Source organism: Salmo salar, chromosome ssa09 (assembly GCF_905237065.1).
Source record: "Salmo salar chromosome ssa09, Ssal_v3.1, whole genome shotgun sequence".
NCBI classification, from domain to species: domain Eukaryota; kingdom Metazoa; phylum Chordata; class Actinopteri; order Salmoniformes; family Salmonidae; genus Salmo; species Salmo salar.
In genome coordinates, this window is record NC_059450.1 from 112,012,407 (window position 1) to 112,035,064 (window position 22,658).

Here is a 22,658-nt window from a genome sequence, read left to right on the forward strand (position 1 = left end):
GCAGCGATGGGACAAGACCAACTACCAATTTGATACCACAAAATTGTGGAGAAAAAGGGGTTAACATTTTTTTTAAATAAATGTTAAAAGATATCTTCTCACAGATATGAAAGGGCTATATGTTTCGAAAACCTTTTCGCAAGCAGTGATTATTTACGTTTCTAAACTTTAAAACACAGAGTCGGAATTGTAGTTCACATGGAGCCAGCAGTGGGCGAAGCTTACTGCTGGAAACCCTATGAAGAGAAGGGTTATCGAGAGCTAATGTAGGGGATCATTGAGGATTCAGTGGACGCACAGCCATCAACTATCACTTTTATTATTCAAATTAGTTTCCTCAAATTACAGGAGACGGAGGAGGTTAATTATACATTGTTTCTTGGTTTTATAACTTTATGTTTGTGTCCAGATACGGCAATTTATTTCGCCGCCAACGCTACCTCAAATTGCTTTTATTTTTTGTTGAACCCCTTTCATTCTCTGGGGTACACGGAAAAAGTGCGAATTAAAACCGAGGTCGACTGCCTGAGATCAGTTTGATGAAGAAAGATGAAAAGGTGATGGCGTTCAATACCAATTTCTATCAAAAGTATAGCTGGTTAACAGGGAGCCTTTCATCAATCCGCCTGTATTGCTGGCCTTGCCTGCTTTTTGGAAAGTCTGAGCCTTGGGCGAAAGAGGGGTACAGTGCCCAGAAGAACATTGATCGTTCAGCTAAACGACAAAACAAAAGCAGGGAGCGTAACGTTATAAGATTCAAACTTCTGGGAAAAACCCGCATCTATCATGACGACGGTCTGCGTATTCAAAATGCGCAACACAATGAGAAAGTAAGAAGAAACAGGGATATTCTCAAGCGGTTTATCAACAGCACTGCGTTTTTGGGTATGCAAAAAGTGGAGGGCACAACGAGAGGGAATGTTCCGCTGTCTAACAAGTGCAACCACAAGGAGCTTGTAGCGGTAATTGCACGTTTCGATGCTTTACTTGCTGAACATATGGAACTTTCAGTCTTTTCTGGGATCATTCAGAATGGTTTGATAGCTTCCATCGCATCATCCATTAAAAGTTACATTAAAGAGAGAGGTTGACGCAGCGCGCTCAAGTAGGCTTTCCATTTTCCTCCGGTATTTATTTAGCAAAGACGATAGATAAAACAATAATCACTCGGGGCAGACACAAGCAAAAACGAATTAACTAAATGTTGCAGCAGCCTAGGCCACACCTAAACATTCGTGATTTGACTTGCTGTATGGGATGAAAACGAGACCATTTTTGTCAGTCTACAGTCTGACCAACTGTAAACTACTAATAAGAGCAGCGGCATACAGCCTACTATGCGCTGTCCATTTGGTCAAGGTAATTCATTGGTAGCGTTATGTATTTATAGTCCATTTGTGTGTCAGGAGAAAATGTGAATGTGATCAAATTTGGTTTATATTCAGAATTGGGCTGGCTAGACTGCCTATACGTTTTCAATCCAAAATTATTAACTGGAATGAATCAATCATCATAATAGTGATGACAGATGTAAGTACATTTTTATAAGGCCTGCAGTTGCATAGGCCTGCATGATGCATAAAGCAAGGTGAGTTCTATTTTCTCTATCATTTGTTGTCTCTGTGTCTGGGTAGAGGAAATCCCCCACCTAATCAAGTCTAAATAAATATAATTACTATGAAGAAGTATAAGATTGCTGACCCCCCCCCCCCCAGGAGAGTTTTTCCCTCATAATTTTTAAACTATGTGACCTGATTAGGGACCATATGGGGGTCAGAGTTTTCCTGGTTAGGTTAACAGATAAGGAGAAACTCCAGGCCCCAGGGGGTAAAAATTTCCCCCCAACTGGTTTCCACCAGCCTGCTAGCCGTTGTCAGTTATCGTCAGGTATGTGGATGATCAGGGCTTTATTCAGGAACGTTTCTTGGGCGAGATGCGCAGTCTTTGTTTAACTTCATGGACAAACTTGTTCAAACTTACATCGGCGCAGCTGTAATGGAATGTATCTGCTATTTGTATTTCCATCTAAGTCCCCTCCTGTTCCCTGATTTAAGAAGTGAACACTCCTCTCCACTACGATTGTCAACTCTCTCCTGACATGAACTGAAGCCACGTCTCATGTTCCCGCTCATCCACTGTTACATTTAATGTTTCCTCTCCAAACACTGTGAGTATCCCTATCAATTTTCTCTCATTACTCTATGTAGAGTCAATCACATACACAAACACAATAAAATTATTACACATCAATAATCTTACTCCTTGCTTGGACTAACTCATTCTTCGCTCTTTTGTCTAACTGTGTAGTGTGTTGTGTTATTGTTTTTTGTCCTCACAGTCAAATTCTGTCCTGCACTGAAGTCAAGCCTCCACTGGTCTCTGCCCTTGAATGTCTGCATTGGACATCACTTGGCCTTCATGGAGCAGCCATGTACCACCACCCTCTCAATATATCAGTAGTCAAATGCAGGCTATACCACGCCAGAGTTCTATCCAAATATAAAGATGGCAAGCTTAGTTCGGCAACTTTTGATCTCCTTACATGAGATTTTAACTAGTCAGACATTATTATGAGGTACATATAATGTAACCTACCTTTGTGATGTCATATGGGAGAAAAATACAGTTTAACTTTCTTCAGCTGTTTAATTTTCCCATTGAGACCAAGGTGTCTTCTGCAAGGGAGCCCTGCATCTTATAATTAAACAACAAATTACACATAGAAAATACACCAGAAAATAAAAATACAGAGATTACAAAAAAGAAAAGAAAACACACATGAAAAACAATCACATTCCTCAGCAAAAAGGTCCTCAATCAGCACTCTGAACTGCCCGAAAGGCACCCATGCATCCATTTGTAGGGAACTCTGAAGAAACTAAAAGCTGTTTTTCCTAATTCTGTAGCAACAGGGAATTTCCAGTTATCTATCCCTGTGATGGGTATGGTAACTCGTACATATATGGGTAAGTAAAGATGTCAGGTAATGTGGGAGTTTTTGCAAAAGGGCTTTAAAAATGAATAAAATGCAGTGTTTCGACATACATGAGGTCAAAGAGGACCATCCTACTTTCTGATAGAGCAAGCAGTGATGAGTGCAAAACCTCTCACCCCTGATAGAACAAAGCGCACTATGGTGAACTGCATCTAACGGCTTTAATGAAGTGACAGCTGCATTCATGTAGATCAGTGGTTCCCAAACGTTTTATAGTCCCGTAGCCATTCAAACATTCAACCTCCAGCTGCGTACCCCCTCTAGCACTCTCAAATGTTTTTTGCCATCATTGTAAGCCTGCCACACACACACTATACAATACATTTATTAAACATAAGAATTAGTTTGAGTTTTTGTCACAACCTGGCTCGTGGGAAGTGACTAAGAGCTCTTATAGGACCAGGGCACAAATAATACTATAATAATAATAAATAATTTTGCTTTTTATTTAGCCATCTTACATATAAAACCTTATTTGTTCATCAAAAATTGTGAATAACTCACCACAGGTTAATGAGAAGGGTGTGTTTGAAAGGATGCACATAACTCTGTAATGTTGGGTTTTATTGGAGAGAGTCGCAGTCATATAATTTTCCACACACAGTCTGTGCCTGTATTTAGTTTTCATGCTAGTGAGGGCCGAGAATCCACTTTCACATAGGTACGTGGTTGCAAAGGGCATCAGTGTCTTAACAGCACGATTTGCCGAGGCAGGCAACTCTGAGCACAGCCCTATCCAGAAATCTGGCGGAGGCTTCTGATTAAATTACATTTTCAGAGAACCGCTTGCTGCAATTTCGATGAGACTCTCTTGTTCAGATATGGGTAAGTGGACTGGAGGCAGGACATTGAAAGGGATAACGAATCCAGTTGTTTGTGTCGTCTGTTTCGGGAAGGTACTTGCGTAATTGTGCACCCAGCTCACTCAGGTGCTTCGCTATATCCCATTTGACATTGTCCGTAAGCTTGAGTTCATTTGCACACAAAAAAATCATACAGTGATGGAAAGACCTGTGTGTTGTCCTTGTTAATGCAGACAGAGAAGAGCTCCAACTTCTTAATTGTGGCCTCAACTTTGTCCTGTACATTGAATATAGTTGCTGAGAGTCGCTGTAATCCTAGATTCAGATCATTCAGGTGAGAAAAAACATCACCCAGATAGACCAGTCGTGTGAGAAACTCGTCATCATGCAAGCGGTCAGACAAGTGAAAATTATGGTCAGTAAAGAAAACTTTAAGCTTGTCTCTCAATGCAAAAAAACGTGTCAATACTTTGCTCCTTGATAAACAGCGCACTTCTGTATGTTGTAAAAGCGTTACATGGTCGCTGCCCATATTATTGCATAGTGCAGGAAATACACGAGAGTTCAGGGGCCTTGCTTTAAAAAAGTTAACTATTTTCACTGTAGTGTCCAAAACGTCTTTCAAGCTGTCAGGCATTCCTTTGGCAGCAAGAGCCTCTCGGTGGATGCTGCAGTGTACCCAAGTGGCGTCGGGAGCAACTGCTTGCATGCGCGTTCCCACTCCACTATGTCTCCCTGTCATGGCTTTTGTGCCATCAGTACATATACAAACACATCTTGACCACCAAAGTCCATTTGATGTCACAAAGCTGTCCAGTACTTTAAAAATATCCTCTCCTGGTTTCCAGAAGATGATGTCCTCCTTAAAAGTCCCCCCATAAATGTAACGGACATATACCAGCTGTAACGCATAGAGTTCACTGGCTTGTATGCGAAGCAGTAATTGTTTCAAAACATCTCCTGCCATGTCACTGATGCTTCGTGTTGTTTGACGAAGGCATTTTGACCTTTTCCCCCAGCATTGTCCAACCCATATCCGCGGCAGCAAGAAGAATTAAGTCCTCCACAATAGTATGGGGCTTGCCTGTCCTAGCCACTCGGTAGCTCACCATATAAGACACTTCTAGCCCCTTCTTATTAATGGTATCTGTTGCTTTTATACATGTCTTACTATTTGAAAGTCGTCTTAGAAAATTGGACTGTTTCGTTTCTAAATGTCTGCGCAAGAGTGAAGGTTTCCCGCGATAGAGTAACGGTTAATGTGTTTGGATGTTAATTATTTGACTAGACTATCTGTATTTCTCACATCCTGACCCTAGTAAGATGTCATTTTCTATAGTAGGGCAGGGGGGTGTTTTTGGTCTATCTATGTTTTCTATGTTTAGGTTCTAGTTTGTCTATTTCTATGTTGGGATTGTTTGGGGTTGATCTCTAATTGGAGGCAGCTGATCCTCATTGCCTCTGATTAGAAATCATATTTAAGTAGGGGTTTTTCTCATTGTGGTTTGTGGGTTATTGTCTTTTGAGTAGTGTGTTGTCCTCTCTGCGTCACGGTTTGTTGTTTTCCTATTTTCAAGTTATTAGTGTATTGGATTCAGTGTCACTTTGAATAAATATGTGGAACTATGAAAACGCTGCATCTTGGTCCGCTCCTTCGAACAGCCGTGACAGTATTTGACATTGTTGTTATTTCGCTGAACACTAGATGGTTTCATTTTATTTTTTGGCAGTGAAACGAGGCTACTCAGACGAGAAAAAACAACATCATTCAGTCGACGTTCCTTCATGTCCTAGAATATGGCGACATCATCTACATCGGATATTCCCCGCCGGGGTTCGCCAAATAAAAATGTGATTCACATTTTAAAGCAGTCCATTTAGATTTTCCAACGGGGCAATACATTTCAGTGAACTGCATTCTACTATTGAGAGGCTTAACCTAGTGCCTTCAGAAAGTATTTACTTGACTTTTTCCACATTTTGTTGTGTTACAGCCTGAATTTAAAATTGATTAAATTGAGATTGTGTCACTGATCTACACATGTCAAAGTGGAATTTTGTTTGTAATAAAAAATGAGAAGTTGAAATGTCTTGAGTCAATAAGTATTCAACACCTTTGTTATGGTAAGCCTAAATAAGTTCAGGAGTAAAATGTGCTTAACAAATCACATAAGTTGCATGGACTTAATTTGTGTTCGATAATAGTGGTTAACATAATTTTTGAATGACTACCCCATCTCTGTACCCCACACATACAATTATCTGTAAGGTCTCACAATCGAGCAGTGAATTTTAAGCACAGATTAAACCACAAAGACATGAAAACCCCACAACCATGGGTAAATGAGGAGACTCCAGGAGCAGAAACGGCATAGACTCACTGTGGTTTTCTGACACTCGCAGGTTGATAGGAACCGTATTGTGGGTGACTCTGCCGATAGAGCGCCCATCCAGCACTCTGACGTCTATCCGGGTGGAAAGGGGTTGAGTCGAGATACCCGGCTCCGACACCAGGGTAGTGTCCATAAAGCTCTCGTCGGCCCCAGAGTCAATGAGTAAAAGACTCAAAACACTTTGTAAAGGCTGGTGACATCTAGTGGAAGCAATAGGAAGTGCCAAAACATTAATCAACCCCTGTGTGTTTCAATGGCATAGGCTTAAAGGTAATTCAACACATCAGGTATCCACTTCCTGTCAGAAAATGTCTCAGGGTTTTGCCTGCCAAATGAGTTCTGTTATACTCACAGACACCATTCAAACAGTTTTAGAAACTTTAGGGTGTTTTCTATCCATATATAATAAGTATATGCATATTCTAGTTACTGGGTAGGATTAGTAACCAGATTAAATCGGGTACGTTTTTTTATCCAGCCGTGAAAATACTGCCCCCTAGCCCCAACAGGTTTAAGGAGCATCAGGCCTACTGCTGGAATGTCTACCAATGGCATGTCCATCCTTTTGTTAAATTATACACTGGTCACTCAAAACATTTATAAAGTATAAATAGCCCACACTTTAGATGAGTCCACGCAAAAATACTTAACTAATGATTAGTAAATAGTTTATAGGGACCTACATTAAACATCATGAATGGATTAATGATTAGTAAATAAAATATTTACTAATCCATTATAAATGCTTTATTACGCAGAGTTATCATAAATTGCTACCCCAATTGAGTACCTTACTGTGATTTTTTTGACCGTTTTAAATCAAAACAAACAAAATAGCTTCTTAGCAAGAGCTATTTCAAACGCTATAATTTTGCTAGCTAGGACTGTCTGGGAGTGGTCTGAGTGGGTAGGGGAAAACTGACTACTAGCTGTTATTGATAGAGAGGTTTGGAAATCTCTTTCATCTCTCTATTAACAAATTTACGGCCTGGTGGTCACCAGGCAGGCCAAAATTCCATCCCACCAAAACAGGCTGAAATTTCAGGTGGTCTTTTATCATAAGGTGAGCATTTTTCAGGTGAGCATTATCATAATTTAACAATTTCACAGATTTATTCCAATCGCATAGTGTGGAAATATATACAGTATAAAACACATTATTTTGTTGTTGTTGTTGTTGTGTGTGTGTGTGTGTGTGTGTGTGTGTGTGTGTGTGTGTGTGTGTGTGTGTGTGTGTGTGTGTGTGTGTGGCGGGGGTTGGAAGGGGGGGTAATGAGGTGGGATTATGTAGATTCATCTAATAATAGTCAATTGATACGGCGTATTATATTGAAATGGCACTCAACCATGAAACCGGGGCCCTTTGTACACCAATATGATTTTCTGACAACAACATTGGTGTGAACATATGCATATTTAACTTTTAATTAAAAGTCACTTATGATCCTTTTTTTTTTGCTGTTTGTACTACGCTGTTGGTGAGCATGACAGGTGTGGCATATGAAGAAGCTTATTAAACAGCATTACACAGGTGCACCTTGTGCTGGGGGACAATAAAAGGCCACTCTAAAATGTGCAGTTTTGTCACAAAACAAAATCCAACAGATGTCTCAAGTTTTGAGGGAGCATACAATTGGCATGCTGACTGCTACAATGTTAACCAGAGCTGTTGCCAGAGAATTGAATGTTAATTTATCTTCCATAAGCTGCCTCCAACTTCGTTTTAGAGAATTTGGCAGTGCATCCAACCGGCATCACAACCACAGACCACGTGTAGCCACGCCAGCCCAGGACATCAGGCTTCTACACCTGCAGGATCGTCTGAGACCAGCTGATGAAACTGTGGGTTTGCACAACCAAAGAATTTCTGCACAAACTGTCAGAAACCGTCTCAGAGAAACGTAGTATCTGCATGCTTTGTCGTCCTAACCAGGGTCTTGACCTGACTGCAGTTCGACGTTGTAACCAACTAAAGTGGGCAAATGCTCACTTTCGATGAACACTGGCACGTTGGAGAAGTGTGCTCTTCAAGGATTCATCCCTGTTTCAACTGTACCAGGCAGATGGCATACTACTTGTATAGCGTCGTGTTAGCGAACAGTTTGCTGATGTCGACGTTGTGAACAGAGTGCCCCATGGTGGCGGTGGGGTTATTGTATGGACAGGCATAATCTACGGACAACGAATACAATTCCATTTTATCGATGGCAATTTGAATGCACAGAGATACCGTGAAGAGATCCTGAGGCCCATTGTCGTGCCATTCATCCGCCGCCATCGCCTCATGTTTCAGCAAGATAATGCACAACCCCATGTTGCAAGGATCTGTACACAATTCCTGGAAGCTGAAAATTTCCCAGTTCTTCCATGGCCTGCATACTCACCAGACATGTCAACCATTGAGCACGTTTGGGATGCTCTGGATCGACGAGTACGACAGTCTGTTCCAGTTCCCGCCAAAATCCAGCAACTTCGCGCAGCCATTGAAGAGGATTGGGACAACATTCCAGAGGCCACAATCAACAGCTTGATCAAGTCTATGCAAAGGAGATGTGTCACGCTGCATGAGGCAAATGGTGGTCCCACCAGATACCGAATGATTTTCTGATCCATGCCCCTACCTTTTTAAAGTATCTGTGAACAATGCATATGTGTATTCACAGTCATGTGAAATCCATAGATTAGGGCCTAATGAATGTATTTCAATTGACTGATTTCCTTATATGAACTGTAACTCAGTAAAATCTTTGAAATTGTTGCATATTTTTGTCCAGTGTATTTAGTTGTTTGTATTTATTGTTTTTTTTACAATTATTATTTGTTATTATAATTATTCTTGCTTTTCTGTGTGAAAAGTTTGTGACGCTAAATGTTTTCATCTATCTATCTAGCCAACTGGCTAAATCCAGCACATTTACATAAATGTTAATTAATAATGTAGGCCTACATTGTCCCAGTTAAATAAATAAATTAGTCGTTTTATTTCAAATATTTAATCTAAACCGTTTGTTGAACGTCACATTGGTAGCCTAATGCGAATTCGAACTTGTGCACCTAGATGCCCCTGCGTGTACGGAGTTGAGATCAGCACATCTATCGCCTGAACAGCGCCTTTGACACTCATCTGTACCGCACCGCGCACCAACGCTCTCGCCTACAGCTGGAGATGGGTGAACGGCTTTCTTCAGTCACTGTTCGATGCGCAGCGGCAGAAGTGATGGAATAAGGAGCTGAAGCTTTTCTGTATAAACAGGATATAGGCCTAGACATATCACTTTAATTAATTATATTCAGGCAGGCTGTCGACGGAGATAATGTTGTGCGCTAGAGTATGTGGTCAACTTGGGGTCGTGTTCGTGCAAGGATACATTGGGAAATAAGGTTTTTAAACAAAGTGTCGGCAGAATCCAAACCAAAAGAGATGGTAAGTTGTGTGTCGAACCATAAATTAACTCATAGTGATAGTCTAAATTGACATGTTACAGTATAGGCAAGCATATGTTGTATAGGTTACTGGACTGAACTGATCGAAAATTATGACTCAATGTGTTTCCAGCCTGTAGGCCTACTCATTAGGCGTATTAGGCTACATGGACGATTCAATAGGCTATGTCACTCTTACATATATAAATATAGCCTATATTTTATGAATGGCATCAAAATCAAAAATGCTGCTAAATTTTTAATGCTCTTTCTGCAGTATGGATTTATCAACACCTGTTTGAAGTCGCTGGTTGTTGACAAGTTTGGCGAGGAGACATGGATGAAGCTCCGGTAACAATGTTATTAATTAACAGTGGACTCACTAACATCATATTAGACAACATGAATATCTCTTGATAACTGATTCATTGTAATAATATGTTGCGTAATTCCAGAAGGTGGCGTTAAAGGCTAGCATTGAGCACGGCCCCTCAGCGTGGACCTATATGCTAGCTAATTGATGGATTCATTCACTGCTTTCTGTTTATTGGTCATCAATGGGATGTGTAACCTGCTGAAATGAGCTCATCATCATCATCATCATCATCCACAATTATATGCAGAGATGAGGCCGGGGTTCAAGATACATTCTTGACATATGAAGTGTACAAAGACGACATCACCATGCAACTGGTGGCTGCGGCCTCCAAGCTACTGGGTAGGCAAATGTATCATTATTTGATGAATAACCAGCGACATCATATCAATGTAGCTCTGGACCAGATCGCGCACCAACGATCTGCACCGGAGCTAATATATATTCTGAGCGGTCTTATAAAAGCGTACAATTCCATGCCAATCACGGTTACTTCCAGATTATGAATTATAATTCAAGTCATGGATTGAGAAATAGCTACAAAAAGTTAGGAATCATTTTAGAATAGTGAATTTCTTGCACTGCATGGCTTGATTTTAAATGGAATCAAAACTCTGTGGCTGACAGGCAAAATACATGACTCAAGATGATGATACAAATACATATTAGGAATATTACATGATAGAACAAAATGTGTTTTATGTGATATTTTACGTAAAGGCGTACATGTTGGTATTAACCTATATATTCATTAGGCCTACTTTATTTTCTGTTCGAAGATGTTAAACCAGAGGTGGTGTTGAGACAATTTGGGGAATATTTTTTTGACTTTTGTAAACGATCTGGATACGACCACATGTTACGGACTCTGGGAGGGAACCTGTTCGAGTTTATCGAGAATCTGGATGCACTGCACAGCTACCTCGCCCTTTCTTACAAGGTATAATGTGTGTGTGTGGGGGGGGGGGGGTCAAAGGATTCGGTCACGGCCTCGATCTATAAATAGTGGACAATGGACACACGTTATATTTTGGACAGAAAAAAACGGTCAAATGATTTGTAAATATGCTTGCAGGAGATGAACGCGCCGTCATTTCGAGCGGAGAGGAACGGTGACGGCACGATGTTTCTTCACTATTACTCCGACCGCCGAGGCCTATGCCAAATTGTACCCGGTAATTATGCTGAATGCTGCTAGATTAAATTATTGACGTTAAGAACAAATGTGTTATACAACTTAATACACTCAATATCGTGAGATTTTAGCGTGCGTAAAAGTAGGGGCTTTGTGCGTAAAAGTGAAACGACTGTTTCCCATTTCCACAGGTATCATTGAAGCTGTAGCAAAGGACTTCTTCAACAGCGAGATAACGATGGAAATCGTCAACCAAATAGAGGAAGTAGAGAGGACAGGAAAGAAGGAGCATGTAGTATTCCTCGTCACTCAGAAACCGACATTTTCCAGGCGCAACGCAATGCACTGGAACCCAAACAAGGAGGTAAAATCCGGGTCAGGACAGCAGATGACCCACAAATCATTGGCTTGCATCCTAAATGGCACCCTATTCTCTTGATAGTACACCACTTTTGACCAGGGCTCATAGGTAAGAGGGTGCTATTTGCGATGCGTACATAGGCTACAGAAACAAGCAGATGCCATCTCTGAGGAAAGAATTGTCCCTAAACTATCTCAATAACCCAACCCAACACAGACAACTTTCCAAATGGTTTAAAAGTTAACCTTTTTATGCAATTTAACCATAACACGAATTTCCTCCAATGTGTCCCTCGCCCCATCTATCAGGACATACAGAAATCACTGCAGAGGAAACTCCAATCTCAGGGATTTTCCATGTGTAGGAACCACTGGGAGACTGTGAGGGGGTTGGTCCAGCTTGGGAAGGGTAAAGGCCAAACTTCTCTTAACATTCCTTTTCTAATGGATTGGCTCAGTCCGCCTGTCTATTCCATCTCGCTTGTCTTGATATCTCTAATCTTGATATCCTTACTATCGTTAATAGATGTTTGCTTCACTTATAGGCAAACTCTTGAGAGGATTTGAGCCAGTCTACCCGAAGAACCTTTGCATCGACCTGAAGACATTTTGCAATGCCTTTCCCTTCCATATAGTGTTTGACAAGGAGGTACAAAAGTATTATCTCCCAGATTACCTCTTGGTATTGAGTACATGCACTGTAAAAAAAAATATATATATATATTTGGATCAACCCCCCAAAAAATATTTTGTTAGTAAATTTGTTTGGTTTTATCAATTGAAAAAAACGACATTTGTTGAAACCAAATATATCATTCAATGCCAACTGTTACAAACTTTTCCCCATTGGTTAAGCTGAATAGATAACATAAATACAAACTAAATGGCTACAACCCATTTTTTCATGTTGTACCAAGTTGATTTTTCAGTTTGGAGTTACCTATCCAAATTTATTCAATTGGGTTACAAGCAATTAAATCAGTTTCCTGTTAATCAAGATATTAAGTTGGTTCCATAACATGAAATAATGACTCCAAACACTTTCTTTCCATAAGAATTTCACATGAACTGGTTACCGATATTGTAACCAAATGGTGACCGTCTCATCAACTGAAACCTTTCCAGGCTCTTTAGAGTTACAGTACTTACAGAGATATCATAGAAAGAGAAATGTCAAAATTGTTCAACTTCATATTCATCATCTCCAGCACCACCCCAACATGTGAAAAAGGCATGTTTTTATATTTTGTAGTAAAAAAACATATAGGAAGTTAAGCGTTTCCAATAACATCATCGGTGTGCATCATGGGATTTTAACCAATCATGAGGAGGCATTGCCTACTTATTGCCTGTTAATTGTCTACTAATTGGTTGATGATGTCATTGGAAACACTTACCTTCTATCTTTTTTACAACAAAACATAGAAATGCGCCATTTTCACATATGTTGATGTTGGGGTGGTGCTGGAGATGATGAATATGAAGATTTTATTTTTTCAATTTCCCTTTAAGATTCAGTGCTGGCAGTGAACATATAATCATTAAAAAAACAACACATTACTTGGAATGACATTCACTCTCACAGGTGGCCAAAAATAACAAACTGAAAGCCACACCCCCAGTAAGCCATGCCTCCAACTCTTCTGATAGGCTGCCACCGCTATGTGGTGTTGAAAGCAATTTATAAGCTTTAATTCAATTAAAAACATCACATGATTCTTTATTTGATTCATACAAATTGAATAGAATAGGTTAAACGAACCAAAGCGCAATTTTGGATCATGTCAATCACAAAAAGCACTTCAGATGAACAACAGTGCCGTCCCACTTTTTACAGCGTGGTTTAGTAATGCCAGATAATCACTGGGATGGTTTCCCGGACACAGATTAGGCTAGTCATGGGCTAAAAAGCATTCTCAATGGGGAATCTCAATTAGAAGTGCTTCTTAGTCCAGGACTGGGCTTATTGTGTGTCCAGAAACTGGCCCTTTATGTAGATATGAATTGTAATGTTAATACCTGGCTGCTGAAGTGCACTGCTTTTGACCAGAGCCCTATTGACCCTCGTAAAAGTAGTGCACTGCAGTATATAGGGAATAGGGTGAAATTTGGGACCCAGCCTGAATCTCTGCTCCAACCCTTGCAGCTGATGGTGAGACAGGCGGGGGTGAACATCCAGAAGATCGTCCCCGGGCTGCAGACCATGAGCATTCACCTGGACCAGTACTTCAGTATCGTCCACCCCGAGGTCACCTTCACCATCTCCAGCATCAGGAAGTTCATCAACAGCCACTTTGTCCTGCAGACGCGACGGGACATGATGCCCGAGGCCTGGAGGGATAGACCCATGCTGGAGCTCAGAGGTGGAATTAATGAATTAATTGATGAATTAATGAATGAACGGATGAATGAACGGATGAAGTAATGAAAAAATGGATGGATGAACGGATTAATGCATGGATGGATAATAGAAGGAAGGAAGAAATACATGAATGGTTATTTGTTATTGAGTCATGCCACTTATGCAACCTATCCCACCATAACCATTTAACATAAACACACACATCCCCCCTCCATTTAATTTCCCCCCATTCACTCTCTCTTTATCTCCACCCCTTACTCCCCTGTTCCCAGGTCAGATGTTGTGGATGGAGTCTCTGCAGTGCATGCTGTACCAGGCCTCCCCTTTGCTGCGGAGCCTCCACGAGCTGGAGGAGCGGAGCATGCACATCTCTGACATCGCCCCTCACGACGTCACGCGGGACCTCATCCTGCTCAACCAGCAGCGGCTGGCCGAGATGGAGCTCTCCAACCAGCTGGAGAGGAAGAAGGAGGAGCTCCGACACCTGTCCCAGCATCTGGAGGAGGAGAGGACCAAGACGGAGAACCTGCTGTACGCCATGCTGCCCAAACATGTGGCCAACCAGCTGAAGGAGGGGAAGAGAGTGGAAGCAGGTGAATGACACAGGGAGAGGAGAGATGGGGAGAGTAGAACAGAGGAGAGGAAAGGTGCAGAGACGCGAGAAGAGGAGAGAAGAGGAAAGGAGAGGAAGTGGGGAGGAGATGTGGGGAGAGGAGAGTAGGGGAGAAAGGGTGAGGAAAGGAGAAAAGGGAAGAAAGTAGAGAAGATGAGAGTAAAAAAGAGGAGTGGAAAGAAAATAATTGGTGAGAGGATTGGTGTCGTGTGAAATGCCCTAGTAGGGCCAAAAACTCCTTTGCCAATACCTGTACACAGTAGCCTATGCCTCCCTTGCTCTGACACACAACAGACAGTAGAGATGTACAGAGTGGAATTGGGGGGATTTTTGAAGGATATTTCCCTGCCTTGCTGCAGTGTATTACATATTTAATGAAGGCGTGAATTACAGATTGAAACAACACCACGACACAGCCAGCGGCTCCCAGACACATCTGTCTTTGAAGCACAGAACACAGACAGACAGACAAACAAACATAGGCGCAGACAGACGGACACAGACAGCCAGAAAGACAGACAGACATACAGAGATACAAACAGACAAACACGCATGCACAATGCACACACACAACTCTCATGCATGAACAGCACACACACATGCGCACGGACACACACACGAAATTGATTGAAATGAATCAACAGGCCAGCTACATGTGGATAAGTATTAAGCAGAATAACTCGTTTTCACTATTGTTCTCGACATTGTAAAAGGACTGAAACAGTGGTATATTTATGGAAATGGACATATGGTCGGTGGTGGTTGTGGTTATGTTTGCTCTAAAGGAGAGTTCAAGGAGTGCACCATCCTCTTCAGTGATGTGGTCACCTTCACCAACATCTGCTCGGAGTGTGAGCCCATCCAGATCGTCAACATGCTCAACTCCATGTACCTCAAGTTCGACCGGCTCACCACAGTACACACAGTTTATAAGGTAACAAAAATATTACATTTGTCAGATAGGCTAAATATTTATCATTCATAATTGAAACATCTTGTGAATTATTCTACATATCCATCTATTCATTCATCTAGACCAGGCAGCCTGGAATAGCCATTCCAGTACTTAACTCATCAATATCAATCTGCCTGTGGTTGTGTCTGCATCAGGTGGAGACCATAGGTGATGCCTACATGGTGGTAGGTGGCGTGCCCATCCCAGTGTCCAGCCATGCTGAGAGGGTGGCCAACTTTGCCCTGGGCATGATCATAGCAGCTAGGGAGGTCATCAACCCCATCACAGGGGGGCCTATCCAGGTGAGACCCACAGATGGCTGGTGTGTTTGAATGCTGGATTGATTTTTCCCAATATTTTTGTAACATCATTGTTCCATTGATCCAAATCCAAAGGGTTGTATTTCCCTGCCCTTGTCTTTCTTTTTGAGCTGATCTTTCTCAGTTCTCCTGCTAGTTTATTATCACAATACAATACCTCTCTCTGTGTCTGAGGCTGGTCTAGTGGGTAACGCAGCCGCCAGCAGCACATAAAGGTCAACCCCCAGCGTGGATTCGAATCCTTCCACTACTCAATGCTCATTTCCACCCATTTCTGTCTCAATAAAGTAAAAATATCCCACAAAATATATTTAAAAAACAAACAATACCTCTCTGCTGTAGATCCGGGTGGGTGTACACAGCGGGCCGGTTCTAGCTGGTGTGGTGGGGGAGAAGATGCCTCGGTACTGCCTGTTCGGAGACACAGTAAACACGGCGTCTCGCATGGAGAGCCACGGCCTCCCCAACAAGATCCACCTCAGCCCCAGTGTTTACCTGTAAGACCTCAGCTCATGTCACATGACTGAACTGCAGGAAATTAAATCAATCAAGCAATCGATCAAGAAAGCAAGCCAGCAATTTTATTTAGAAAGCCATTTTTACATCAACTGTTGTCAAAAGTGCTTGATGATTGGTTGATTGGTTGGTTGGTTAGTTGGTTGGATGATGGATTGATTTATTGATTTATTAATTGAGTGCTTGGTTGGTTGAGCCCACAGGGCTCTGTTCAAAAGTAGTGCACTATATAAGGAAAAGGGTTCCATTTGGGATGCAGGCTTTGTTTTTATATGTCTTCCTCCTCCAGGGTTCTGAAAGACAAGGGCTTCATGCTCCAGGAGCGAGGGGAGATCGATGTGAAGGGGAAGGGCAGGATGTCCACCTACTTCCTGGAAGGGAACCTGACCTCCACGGAGCATGAGATCATGGGCCGTTCAGTTAAGGAGGCCGACTCGGGCCGTGCGTCTGTCCAGTCGGCACGGGACTGCAGCACAGAGGCAGCCCTGTACAGACCGGGTAAACAAGGTTCTCCTGTCTGTCTGCCTCTCAACTACTCAACTACTAAAAATACACACCTTTATAAAAATACAGTACACCTGAGGAAATTTCTTAGATGTGTGTCTCACCTTGTTGCACCTTATTTGTGTGTCTAGTTCTTTGCGGTAGCTCAGCCTCTGTGTGCATTATCTCAACAGGTTTTCTGTTCCCTGATATTTATGGCGCATTTAGCCATAATCACCACAGAGACAAACACTAACCCCATTCTAGCTTCCCTCTCATGGCTGTGGTATATTGTTAATGCCTCACTCTAAAGCTAGACCTCTTTGTTGTAATCTATAATCCCACAGCCATCCAGAGGGTGCAGAGTGAGGACAGGAATCCTGCAGTGCCCATGGAGTATGGAGACAGCCTGACTGACCCACAGCCCCCAGTCCAGCTCACTGACCCCCAGCCGCAAGCCAGAGCCAAGAGCCTCAAAGGTGCCTCCTCCTCTTTCTTTTATTCGATCATTCATTCTTTCTTTCTTTTTATTGAATCATATTCTTTAATATGTACATTTTATTTAAGTATTATATTCTTAGTATCTTGTATTCTTTATCTTATTCTAAGATGATCTTTAAGTCACAGGTAAAAGACTGCTCCTCCATTTCTTTTACATTTCTCCTATTCGTTACCTCCATTGCCTTCCACTCAGCGGTGTGTGTGTTTCACAGGAAAACCTCGGGACTCAGAGAGCTACGGCAGTCTCCACAGTGACAACAAGTCAGTGGAGGGAGGTCTCCCCAACCCAGACCACCAGCTGACCAGAGCAACCTTGTCCCAGAGTCCCACTCCCATAGAGGCTGAGGCTCTTCCTTCCACCAAACACATCCGGACCAGTTTCTGTGTGGTCCTCTGAGCTGTTGTAGTACTATCCAGACTAGTCACTGTAGCCCCGTTTATACCTGGTGCTAACACATACGTCCTTGATCCTGATCTTGTCATCATTCTGATTGTGCCCACATTTTAGCTGTTGCATCTACACATGATAAGAGACACATATTAAAATGTGACCAGATTTCCCGGTATGCAATAAAATAATTTAAGACACATATTGAAGTCAATGGTGCCAACTGTCAATGGTTTTAGAGGGAGGGATAATGATGATTTAATAAGTTTTACTGTCCAGATCCGCCTAAGATATTCAGACACAATGCATCCCTAAATACCTCCAGAGGTCGTCAGGAACATCAGATCACAATACATATTCTAATCGTCTACACCTGTCTAAAAAGGTGGGCACAATTTGAATGTGGACAAGATCAGGCAAAGGACGCATGTTAGCACCAGGTATAAACTGAGCTTAAGTGACCCACCCATTCAATTGGATCACAACTGCTGGAATATAGGACATTTAATTAAATTGGATTATCTCTGCTGATGAGCCTATACTCTGTGTTTTATGAATATTGAAATTACAGTGTCTATGGTCATCTTGCTAATGTTTCATTATATGTGATCTCTCCCCCGGGGCACTGCTATCTATGTGATATATATAAGTCAACTGTAACCAGACGAGTACCTCTGGTCCAGGGCACTATGAACCAAGACAGCGGAGCAGTAAGACGTGTTTGTTTCCGTCCCATGTAAATATTGTCTTTTTCTTTCTTTCTTTTTTGTTGTTGTATACATTTCAATCTCTTTTTTCCATTTTCAAATTAAATATACCTTCTTGCAACCCGCCTCACCCAATGTGTTACGGATCTGCTAGTTTTTAGACCTTATAACTCTAACCTCCATCAGAAGCTAGCAATCTTAATAAGCTACTGGCTTTTTAGTCATTGTTAGCCACTGCTAGCGGTCTTTATCTTTAGCTCGGACTCCAGCCGCTTTAGCCTGGATAGCCTGGATAATACCTGCCAGTCTGCACAGCACAATATCAGTCCTGAGCAAATCGGACTGCTTTTTTCCCCACTACATCACCGGATTCCTGCCGCAAGCTCTGGACTATTACACCGGATCTTCGCAGCTAGCTAGTTGCTACCGAGTGGCTATTGTGGCTAGCAAATGAAGTACACCAACAACAATACCTCTCTTGCCAATTGGCCTGGACCCTTTGTCGACACCGCCGATCCATCACGACTGGTCTGCTGACGTAATTCGGCCGATGTGCTCTCAACCGGCCTCTGTGTCATGGATGTTGGTGTTGATCTACCTGAACGCCGTGTCTCCTGCTCGCCTTGCGTAGGAATCTACTACCGAACGGCTCCCTGTTTCATCTTTGCTGCTCATTGGACCCTATGATCACTCTGCTACACAGCTGATGTCTGCTGGACTGTTCATTAACACGATACTTCATTTTGTTTATCTGTCGGCCCCAGCCTCGAACTCAGGCCCTGTGTGTAGCTAACTGACACTCTCTGCCCATTCATCGCCATTTACCCGTTGTTGTTGTCCTAGCTATTTACCCGTAGTTGTCTCACCCGTTGTTGTCTTAGCTCTCCAAATCAACACATGTGATTGCTTTATGCATTTCTCTAATGTCAATATGCCATGTATACTGTTGTTTAGGGCAGCTCTCATTGTTTTATTTTACTGCGGAGCCCCTAGTCCTGCTCAACAAGCCTCAGATAGCCCCCTTGTCCCACCCCCCACACAAGCGGAGACCACACCTAGCTTAACTGGCACCTCCAGAGATGAAACCTCTCTCATTGTCACTCAGTGCCTAGGTTTACCCCCACTGTACTCTCACCCTACCATACCCTTGTCTGTACATTATGCCCTGAATCTATTCTACCACGCCCAGAAATCTGCTCCTTTTATTCTCTGTTCCCAAAGCACTAGACGACCAGTTCTTATATCCTTTAGCCGTACTCTCATCCTACTCCTCCTCTGTTTTTCTGGTGATGTGGAGGTTAACCCAGGCCCTGTGTGTCCCCAGGCGCTCTCATTTGTTGACTTCTGCAACTGTAAAAGCCTTGGTTTCATGCATGTTAACATCAGAAGCCTCCTCCCTAAGTTTGTTTTACTCACTGCTTTAACACACTCTGCCAACCCTGATGTCCTTTCGAAATCGACCTGACCCCAGGTATCCTGGAAGGATATTGACCTCATCCTGTCAGTAGAGGATGCCTGATTGTTCTTTAAAAGTAATTTCCTCACCATCTTAAATAAGCATGCCCCTTTCAAAAAATGTAGAACTAAGAACAGATATAGCCTTTGGTTCACTCCAGACTTGACTGCCCTTGACCAGCACAAAAACACCCTGTGGTGTACTGCACTAGCTTCGAATAGTCCCCGCAATATGCAACTTTTCAGAGAAGTCAGGAACCAATACACACAGTCAGTTGGGAAAGCAAAGGCAGCTTTTTCAAACAGAAATTTGCATACTGCAGCACTAATTCCAAAAAGTTTTGGGACACTGTAGAGTCCATGGAGAATAAGAGCACCTCCTCCCATCTACCCACTGCACTGTGGCTAGGAAACACTGTCACCACCGATAAATCCATGATAATCGAGAATTTCAATAAGCATTTCTCTACAGCTGGCCATGCTTTCCACCTGGCTACCCCAAACCCGGCCAACAACTCTGCACCCCCGCAGCAACTGGCCCAAGCAACCCCCCCCCCCCGAGCCCGCCCGCTTCTCCTTCACCCAGATCCAGACAGCTAAGAGCTGCAAAATCTGGATCCCTACAAATCAGCTGGGCTACACAATCTGGACCCTTTCTTCCTAAAATGATCCACCGCCATTGTTGCAACCCCTGTTACTAGTCTGCTCAACCTCTCTTTCATATCGTCTGAGATTCCTAAAGATTGTAAAGCGGCCACGGTCATCCCCCTCTTCAAAGGGGGAGACACTCTTGACCCAAACTGTTACAGACCTATGTCCATCCTGCCCTACCTTTCTAAAGTCTTCAAAAGCCAAGTGAACAAACAGATCACCGACCATTTTGAATCCCACCGTACCTTCTCCTCTCTGCAATCTGGTTTCCGAGCTGGTCATGGGTGCACCTCAGCCACACTCAAGGTCCTAAACGATATCGTAACCGCCATCGATAAAAGACAGTACTGTGCAGCCATCTTCATCGACCTGGCCAAGGCCTTCGACTCTGTCAATCACCACATTCTTATCGGCAGACTCAACAGCCTTGGTTTCTCTAATGACTGCCTCGCCTGGTTCACTAACTATTTCTCAGATAGAGTTCAGTGTGTCAAATCGGAGGGCCTGTTGTCCGGACATCTCTGGCAGTCTATGTGGGTGCCACAGGTTTCAATTCTCGGGCCGACTCCTTTCTCTGTATATATCAATGATGTCGCTCTTGCTGCTGGTGATTCTTTGATCCACCTCTATGCTAACGACACCATTCTGTATACATCTGGCCCTTCTTTGGATACTGTGTTAACAAACCTCCAAACGAGCTTCAACGCCATATAACACTCCTTCCGTGGCCTCCAACTGCTCTTAAATGCTAGTAAAACAAAATGCATGCTCTTCAACCGATCGCTGCCCGCACCCGCCCGCCCAACTAGCATCACCACTCTGGACGGTTCTGACTTAAAATATGTGGACAACTATAAATACCTAGGTGTCTGGCTAGACTGTAAACTCTCCTTCCAGACTCACATTAAGCATCTCCAATCCAAAGTTATATCTAGAATTGGCTTCCTATTTCGCAACAAAGCCTCCTTCACTCATGCTGCCAAACATACCCTCGTAAAACTGACCATCCTACCAATCCTTGACTTCGGAGATGTCATTTACAAAATAGCCTCCAACACTCTACTAACCAAATTGGATGCAGTCTATCACAGTGCCATTTGTTTTGTCACCAAAGCCCCATATACTACCCACCACTGCTACCTGTATGCTCTCGGTGGCTGGTCCTCGCTACATACTCATCGCCAAACCCACTGGTTCCAGGTCATCTATAAGTCTTTGCTAGGTAAAGCGCCGCCTTATCTCAGCTCACTGGTCACCATAGCAACACCCACCCATAGCACGTGCTCCAGCAGGTATATTTCACTGGTCATCCCCAAAGCCATCCCCAAAGCCAATGACTGGAACTAATTGCAAAAATCGCTGAAGTTGGAGAATTATATCTCCCTCACTAACTTTAAGCGTCAGCTGTCAAAGCAGTTTACCAATCGCTGCAGCTGTACACAGCCCATCTGTAAGTAGCCCATCCAACCAACTACCTACCTCATCCCCATATTTGTTTTTCTGATCTTTTGCACACCAGTATTTCTACTTGCACATCTGCACATATATCACTCCAGTGTAAATTGCTAAATTGTAATTACTTCGCCACTATTGGCCTATTTATTGCCTTACCTCCTTACTTCATTTGCACACACTGTATACAGATTTTTCTATTGTGTTATTGACTGTACGTTTGCTTATCCCATGTGTAACTCTGTGTTGTTTTTGTTGCACTGCTTTGCTTTATCTTGGCCAGGTCGCAGTTGTAAATGATTACTTGTTCTCAACTGGCCTACCTGGTTAAATAAAGGTGAAATTAAATAAATAAAAATAGTGTGCATAGGTAACTCGTTGTCGTTGTGTGATGGGACCAGAGCTACCAGACTGCAGGGTGAATGTATACCAGACCTGTGTTCAAATAATATTTAAGGCATTTCAAAGTAAGTTTTTTAATTAATTTTAATTTTAAATAGAAGCAGTTGAATATTGGAATGAATATGGAAATACTGGAAATACACATGGCATGTATTTGAAAAATATTCAAATACACACATTTTCTAATCCATGCATTTGAACCCAGGTCTGTTTAGTCCCTTAGACCGCTGCGCCACTCGGGAGCCCCTATTTATAGGAAGTTATTTGAAAATACTTTAAAATACTTCAATTAGAAGTAGCTGACATGGTAACAGTTTTTTTTTAAATACTAAAATGCACAGAAAATAAGTATTTAAATAACAAAGAGT

The 22,658-nt window shown here is 42.5% G+C and overlaps 2 protein-coding genes and 1 long non-coding RNA gene across 3 annotated transcripts; all 3 read left to right on the forward strand.

Annotated features, from left to right (window-relative positions):
• The first annotated feature begins 200 nt into the window (after positions 1-200).
• Positions 201-2,428, forward strand: LOC123744706 (uncharacterized). The gene is made up of 3 exons (XR_006771115.1): positions 201-830; positions 2,055-2,167; positions 2,339-2,428. It is a non-coding gene; the product is annotated as an uncharacterized lncRNA (long non-coding RNA).
• A 7,870-nt stretch (positions 2,429-10,298) lies between these two features.
• On the forward strand, positions 10,299-16,236 carry LOC106612451 (guanylate cyclase soluble subunit beta-2). The gene is made up of 11 exons (XM_045687001.1): positions 10,299-10,332; positions 10,770-10,930; positions 11,066-11,165; positions 11,317-11,489; positions 11,690-11,894; positions 12,031-12,134; positions 13,632-13,848; positions 14,120-14,440; positions 15,246-15,394; positions 15,571-15,717; positions 16,078-16,236. Exons 1-11 carry the CDS (start codon positions 10,299-10,301, stop codon positions 16,234-16,236), a joined length of 1,770 nt encoding a protein of 589 aa, XP_045542957.1.
• A 259-nt stretch (positions 16,237-16,495) lies between these two features.
• LOC123744707 (guanylate cyclase soluble subunit beta-2) lies at positions 16,496-19,484 on the forward strand. The gene is made up of 3 exons (XM_045724329.1): positions 16,496-16,749; positions 17,082-17,213; positions 17,448-19,484. Exons 1-3 carry the CDS (start codon positions 16,524-16,526, stop codon positions 17,630-17,632), a joined length of 543 nt encoding a protein of 180 aa, XP_045580285.1. The 5' UTR covers positions 16,496-16,523; the 3' UTR covers positions 17,633-19,484.
• The last annotated feature ends 3,174 nt before the right edge of the window (positions 19,485-22,658 follow it).